General features: G+C 41.4%; 1 protein-coding gene across 1 annotated transcript; it reads right to left on the bottom strand.

Moving 5' to 3' along the window:
• Nucleotides 1-5,055: 5,055 nt before the first annotated feature.
• On the bottom strand, nt 5,056-6,874 carry gje1a (gap junction protein epsilon 1a). The gene is made up of 4 exons (XM_029497068.1): nt 6,836-6,874; nt 6,245-6,427; nt 5,749-5,946; nt 5,056-5,253 (listed from the first exon to the last, which is right to left on the bottom strand). The coding sequence occupies exons 1-4, from the start codon at nt 6,872-6,874 to the stop codon at nt 5,056-5,058; spliced, it is 618 nt and encodes a 205-aa protein (XP_029352928.1).
• Between the last annotated feature and the right edge of the window lie 976 nt (nt 6,875-7,850).

Genomic DNA, 7,850 nt, shown 5'->3' on the forward strand with positions numbered 1-7,850 from the left:
GGCGTCCCTCCCTGATCGATGAAAGTTTTTATTTTTGATCGAACTGATCGTTTATCTGTTCTAATCTAGGCTTTAATGTTGTAAACATTTAAATGTCTCTGCTGATTTTGATTCTTCTGTTATTTTGTGTAAATAAAAAAATTATCTTTAAAAATATTTTATATGCACAATAAAACAAAAAAAATGATATTTATTGTATTGTTGAACCACCATACGATGAGCTTTGTATTTGAATGGAGAATTTAAGGATTTATTTCAGGTCTAAAAAAACTAAACAGCAATCAAATCCTCACTTTTGTCCCTGTTTAATTTTTTTTTAAATATATACTTCATATTTTAAAAAGTTAAATAAAATATACATAAAAGGAATTATATAATAACAATAACGATTGAAGAATTGAGTGAGTTCTTTACATTAATGATTATACACATTTCTGTGACAAAACACATCATGTGACTCACAGTCAGTCCATTTTCATCAGGTGACTGTTGGAGGAGTGGAGTCTGAATCAAATAAAAGGTTCCACTCAGGATGTTTTTGTTTGAAGCCAAAATGAAACCATGAGCCTCCAAATTCAGTTTTACAGTCATGGACACAAGCCCAAACATATTTCCAGTGAACAGAGTGAAGATGTTCTGCACAAGATAAATGAAAAGTACACTACAAAGGAAGGTTTTGGGTGGCGTTTGTTTCAGTTAAGGAGAGCTGGAACTCTGATCTTTCGGCGTTTGGGTGAACCTCTGACCTGACTGACTGCACAAAGAAAGGACTATAAGAGTTTGAAGTTCTTCTCAGAGTCTGTCGTATTTTAACTTAAAGGCCTGGGTTCTGGAAAACTTGTGTAACCGTATGGGTTGTTTCTTTTTTTTTTTTTTTTTTTGTGGTTCGATTACATCCACGCTGCCAGTTCCTATTGAACGGTGCGTTGGAAACAAAAGTCACATAAGGTTTGGTAAGCAGTTGTGGTTTAGGGCTTGGGTTGGGAGTTTGTGAGAATCCACGGGCTGATGGAGAGATGAAGAATTCCAGTGCGAGGCCACCCACTTCCTTGGTGAATCATGTTTGCAGTCCTTGGCTCCGTCTGCATCGGACTGTAACCCCACTTTTATTGATGGATCAGTGGAGCTGAGCTCACTTGGCTGCACACCATCCCCGAGTCAAACATTTGTTTTTAGAAGTGCTGGGTGGGGGGACATGTTTGACCTAAAACAGGCAGAAGAGAAGCAAATTCTTGCAGCTTCGCCTCTCACTCAGGGGATACAACTCCATCAAGCACACACATCATCAGAAACTCTGATGACAGCTGGACGTGGATTATTTCAAAGGTCACTGGAGCTGCTCAGGTTTTGGGAAAGTCTGGAGAGCAAAGGGAGCGAAGGCCTCAAGTGGACTTTGTCTCGTCTATACTTTCACCTGTAAAGTCAAAAACGCGTTTATTAAAGAAACAAAGTTTAACGAACTGGGCAGAAACTTAAAAACTGCTAAATTAGACAACTCTGACTCTCTCCTCATCTTCAAATCTAAACTCAAAACTGGTTAAGATTGTTCACCACTTGAACTTCTAATACAGGCTCCATTGTTTCTTTTACGTATGTTGATTTTATGTAATTTTGTCTTTATTCATTGTAAAGTGTCCTTGAGTGTGTTGAAAGGTGCTCATAAATAAAATGTATGATTATAAAAGATAAAATGGAGAGGGAGCAAAATCATCAGCTGAGTGTTTCAGGAGTGAAGGGAAAGAAACCGACCATCGCTGTCTGCTGACAAATAAAACGTCCAACGTCAGCTTTTATTCAGAAACACATGGAGACGGCTTCCATTCATTGGAGAACATTCGTCTCCATGGAAACGCTCCATCTCAGCTCAGTTTACCCCCCCAGGAGGTGTCACGATGATGGTAAATATGTCAGCGTGTGTGACTGATGGGGGGTTCGAAGTAAACTCTCCTTCCTTTCACCTACATTAACTTTGTCTCCTTTCTTCAACTTCAGTGAAAAAGCTCAGGATAAATGAATGTAATCTGATTAACGAGGTCTGTCACATAAATCCATCTCATCCCACTGATTTTTTTATCTGTTTTCATTGTGCCTCTGGTTTTGTCCCAACAACAGTCAGCAGTCAATTAGAATGATGTAAAACAGGAAAGATCGGTATTTTTTGGTTTGCTTGCTGTTGGTGTCCTGCTTGGAAGAAGCCCCCCCCCCCCCCCCCCCCATCCATTCGTCACTTTAATGAAAAACATGATCTGACACCTCACAGAAAACATGAGGGACATCTTGTTTATTTCCCAAAGTTGCTCAAAGAGTTTATACACAACACAGGTCAAACTTTTTGGTATTAAACTTACATCAGTTTACTGAATTTAAAGATCATTTCAATTTCAATAACCTACTTTCCCTTTTTGTGTTCTGAAAATATGCATTGTCTTCTAATAATATTAGTCTTTTTTATTTATTTATTCTTTTCCACAAACCTACGTTAGGCCAATAAATCAATCACTAATGACACAAAGACAGCTGTAGGACATTTTTAATCAATCATCTCAAGACAAAACAGGTAGGAGAGTCACCGGTCAGCGACAGTAAACAGCAGCACTCAGACAAAGAGAGTTTTGTTTCAGTTCGTGTTTCTGGTCATAAAATGTGCCTCTTTTTCTTCAACGTAGATTTGTAAAGAAAAAAAAAAAAAAAACAACCAACAGCTGATGAAAGATGAAATTAGTCTCAGCTCCAATTTCACAACGAACGTGTAACAACATGAGCAAAAATCAAAGTTATAAAAATGAGTAGGCTTTTTTCTGATGAATTTCCACAAACGATCGGTCAGAAGAAGCAGCGTGATATTTGATCTGATTGAAAAACGCTTTTTTTTTTTAAACAAAAAGGTACGTTTACATTTTGGTTCATTACAAATTCAAGAGTTTATCCTTAAATTCGGCATTACCCAAAAACATTCCAACACAGGAATCTTCTCATTGGCTCAAAGTCAAACTGTCTGCTCCAGTGGTGACGACCGGAGAGAGAAATCTGAGCGGAAGCTGAGCTGGTCTGCTGGTTTTCACCGACCAGCTTTATAATCTTATAAAGATGTTTTTCTAAAAGAAATCTCAACTACAAACAACGTTTGGATCATTTCTGTGAACGTACTGAGACGATCTGGGAGCTGAGAGACTGTTTCTGAGCATCCGGTCAGTTGGTATTCCGACAGTTTCCTGTGATAGATGATGTGAGCTGGACTGATCCTGAATCAGGCCCACCTTTCCCTCCCTGACTGGATCCAAACCTTTCACAGCCATATTCTCTTAACTGAACACAACAGACGTGGAATTCTACTTCTTTTTCTTTTTTTTGTGAACAAGACCAAAGTCTTGGTGACAAAATTGTTAAGAGGCAAAATTTAAAACCATCCTCCACTCACAGATACCAGAATGCAAACGAACTCAAACCACAGGAGTCCCATCCCTGTTTCAGATCGTCCTAAACCCCGGCAGACTGATCAGGCCCGTCAGGTCGGCGCCGCCGAAATCATTTTAAAGGTTTAAAAGGATCTGAAATGAGGGCTTGATCCACTTTTGTCTGGTAATGCAATTTTGTACCTGAGATGATAAACAGATTGCTGAAAACTTCATAACAAAAGTTGGATGGATGTCTGATAAAAAAAAAAAAAACATTACAAAACATGAGAGGTAATCATTTTGAAAATAAACAACCGACAGTGACACCGAAACGAAAGTACACCAAGTTTGTTTTTTGTTTTGTTGGTAATACCACAGGTTAGGAAAAGGTGATGTAAAGAGAGTGGGGGGGGGCTGTAGAGGACACCCTGATGAGTTTCACAGTAGAGATGGTCGAGAATCAGACAGCGACAAAAAAAAAAAATAAATAAAATCAACCATCTTTTCAAATAAAGCTGGACTGAGTGAGCCCTTAGTTTGTCTTTCAGCCATTAAAACAGTAGTTATTACGTCGTATGTATATATTTGGGGCCAAAAGGGCCTTAAAGGTGTGAAAACATCTCCTTCCTGCGCTGGTTTTGTCCACGTCTGGGATATTTTAAATTCCTCGGCCTCACCTCTGAGGCTGGACGTCAGGACACGTCAGGTGGTTCAATCGTTCGACAGCAACGCTGGATGGCAATCAGCTCAAGTATTCATTCTTATTGGCAGTTCATATTTTGTAGATATTAAAAAAACGTTATAAGTTGTAATCCTTCAAAATATTTCCAATATTATCATTTCAACACATTTATAACCTGAATTTAAATCATAGTTTTGTGTAAATCGTTGATTGTTCCGGCTTGAAATTTCTTCCAAGTGTCAAAATCAGAGCTAAGAAATGATTAATATCTAGCTTTTTTATACGATTACATCAAACCCACTTTATATGAATTTAGTATCTTTGGTGGAGAAACAGAATGTGAAGGCATCTTTGTCAGGAGTCAGTTAGGAGTTAGAGAACCCCGTTCTCCATTCTTTAGGTCAAGCTGAAGGTCGAATAGCTGAAACGGATATTTAAAAAGGCCGATAACTCCATCAGAGGTCCACAGCTGAGGTGTGGCGCTCACGCTGATGGCAGTAAAGGTCAGAATGGGCTGGAAGCAAAAAACAGACACATATTGGAAGTGATAACTGTCACACATGAAGTGTCAGGAGCGATCGCACCAGCAGCTCACCAGCAGCTCTACAGTCTAATCAGGAGCATCTTTAGAAAGCTTCCAGTCTGTTTCTTCTGAGGTACAACTGGGTGCCACTCCAAGAAGAGAGCCTCTGGCTGATCGGCTCTATCACAGTTCTTAGTACCAGGAATCTTTCTGACCCACTGACTGATCACTCTGTATCTGAGGGCAAAAAGGCAGAGAGAGTCGTTCAGACTTTCCAGCTCCGACACGATCTGTGTGATTCTCACTCACAGAGGACCACAGGTGAGGCTTCGCTCTTAGGTTAGCTTCCTGGTTTACAGAAGTCCAGCAGCAGATAACGAGGAGCTGGATTTAATTAAAAGAACAAACAAAGACTTAGTCTTCTTTTACCGTTCACGGCTGCTCGAGTCCACGTGTCATTGGTTGTTGAGATAGCCGAGCCGTCGGCAGAGAATCTCGAATATCTCGGCGACGCAGAGGAGGATGGTGATCACGGTGAAGGTGTACATGGCGCTGAGGAAGATGGTCTTTTCAAAGTGTTCGGGCACCATGCACTTAGTCACATTGAAGGTCTTTTCCAAAGCGCTGGCGTCACACATGTACAGGGGGTGGACCTGAGGAGAGGGGACGCAGTCGGTACATTCCTCTCTGATTTACATATCATTATTATTAATGCTTTAGCTGGAAAACACATCATCAGATACACCCAACAAAAGATCCCAGCATTCACCTGGATGGGCCGAATGAGGTTGAAACGGAGATCAAAATGGCTGACGGATAATTCTGCTGTTGGTGCAGGAAGAACTGAACTATCTCAACGACAGCATGGACTGAGTAGATTAGCTCTCATATTTTCTGAACGCCAACAAATCGAAGCTGGCGCTCTGTTACAAGAGAAGCCAGCTGACATGAGTTCTTCTGCAGAGCTTTTGGAAAGGGAGGATTTTCTCCTGGCTTTTGTCTCGTCAAAGAGCGACTTGGAGAGCTTGTTGGTGAGAAGGTTGGAAGGGATTTCTTCATGAGAAGCTACTTGAAAATGGACTGACACAGAACTGTGACCTAAACTCTACGGAATTTATGACGTTAAGAGACCCATAGAATGGACAGACCTGGAAACCAAAGAGGTGGCTCTGCAGCCAGAAGGCGATGACTTCCAGAATGATGCGCAGGAGAACAGAAATGATGTAGAAGACGGTGTAGATGGGCCGTTCCAGGATCTCCTCCTGGTCAATGTTCTTACAGGCGGCGTAGAGATGGAACACCGCTCCAGGAACTAGAACTGTCACCAGCTGTAAGGCCCAAAAGACCTGCAGAGGGCAGAAAGGAGGAAAAAAGGTCTGTGGGAGGAAACACTAGGGTAAAAAAAACTAAAACGTTGGAAATCAACAAAAAGAGTTTGAAAAGGAAAAAAATGATTATAAGACAAAGTAGATTATTAAAGTATTTCTACAAAGTCTTATGTTTACATAAAAAAAAAAACATTTTTGGTGTGTAAGACTAGACACATGTGAAATCCACCTAAATTGAACTGTTCTATGACAAACAGGTGAGCTCAGTTCATCTTAGCTGGATAAAGAAGTGCACACTGATCCAGCTTGGCCCTACCTGCGGTGTTATGGGTCTGAACTGGTTGTAGCAGTACAGGTTGAGCTCTCGGCGGTCCGGATCGCAGCTGAAGTGCAGCGCTTCATTCCCGTAGACGGCAAAGCCAAGAACGCCCAGGAAGAACATCCGCACCGAGCCGAAGAACAAGGTGTGGAACTGGCCTATCACCGTAGGAGGCCTGAGCTGGAACACACACAAGCATGCACAAACACACCAAGACCAGCACTCACACAGGCACAGTTACACAATGCAGCACAGACACACATTTACAAACCACAAATGTGCAAACACACACACAGAGTCAGGGACAAAGAGAAAAAGCTTCTGTCAGCCAGATAAATGCAGCTGCAACACTGACGGCTAAAACAAAACCCATTCAGAGGAAACATTTCCAATCTGCTCTGTTCTGACACTAACAACTCACCGTCACCACATAAGACCTCACAAAGCACATACGGCACTCAGCCGTGCGGTTAGAATGCAAAAGTAGATGGATTTAAAAATGAAACATATAAAAGAAAAGCATAAGAACATCTCAGACCTGAGGAGGGGTAAAGGTAACACAATCTCCCCCCTCTGTGATCAACTTACGCAGCCTTCATAGAAGTTTTTGATGTAGTTTAAAGACATGGTTGGCTGGTCGATGTCTCCTGGGGCCTCATGGCCGGTTTGCTGCTGGCACCAGTTAAACGCCACCAACAGTCAGGCTGCAAAGTCTCCGACCGAGCCCTCCCTCCCTCTCTCTCTGTCCTGAAAGCCCGAGTCAATGCATATATTTTTTTTTGGGCCTTTTATCCCTCCATCAATTGACTCACTCAGTGGAAAAAGAACAACAGAGACTGAGGGGCCAACAATGGGCTGGGGGGACATGTGGTCCCTGCATTATAATCCCTATAGATCTATGTCAGCGAAAAAAAACAACCTCCTGTCGCACACAATGCAGAGAGAGAGATGGCAAACATGCAACAAAAACACAATACAGCTGGTTAGGTAAAGGCTCAGGGGGAGCTCAGCTGAACTTAATGGCTTTTTCTTCCATTAAAATTTAAGATTTTAATATTCTTTCTTCAGAACAAATGGCTTTCTGTATCTGAATCCAGCTCCAAAGGTCATAAAAACTTTATCAACAATAAACAAACTGATTTATTTTATTTGAATGGAGTTTGTTTTTGTTTTCTTCTATTATTATTTGTCTTTAAAAACAAAACAAAACATGGACATATGACTAAATCTATCAGAAAATAATAATAATAATGATAATAAGAGTCAAAAACAAGAGTGATGACAACACACCCTGCACTGCAAATACTTCTGGAAGAGCATTCACGGAGCTGCTGTTGTCCCAAACAGTCCTTCGGCCACCAGCGAGCCGCCAACACAGAAAGAAACCAACGATCAAAGTTCAAATCCAGAAAAGCAAAACTGGAAACAGTCAAATAAAAATGGAAGTCCACACACCAACCGTAATCCTGGCGGCGTGCTGTTCATTCCCCCCTCTTTGCTCCACTCAGGGATCCCAAACTCACGCCAGTTGCGGGACTTTGCGGGACAGAGCGCGGAGTCAAGTCCGAGGGAATCAGCCCGGCACACTTCCTGTGTCTTTTTG

This window comes from Echeneis naucrates, chromosome 24 (assembly GCF_900963305.1).
Source record: "Echeneis naucrates chromosome 24, fEcheNa1.1, whole genome shotgun sequence".
NCBI lineage: Eukaryota > Metazoa > Chordata > Actinopteri > Carangiformes > Echeneidae > Echeneis > Echeneis naucrates.

Coding starts and splice junctions, on each gene's coding strand:
- gje1a (XM_029497068.1), bottom strand. CDS start 6,874: ATGTCTTTAAACTACATCAAAAACTTCTATGAAGGCTGC. Junction 6,428..6,835: donor AAAACTTCTATGAAGGCTGC/GTAAGTTGATCA, acceptor TGTGTGTTCCAG/CTCAGGCCTCCTACGGTGAT. Junction 5,947..6,244: donor TCAGACCCATAACACCGCAG/GTAGGGCCAAGC, acceptor TGCCCTCTGCAG/GTCTTTTGGGCCTTACAGCT.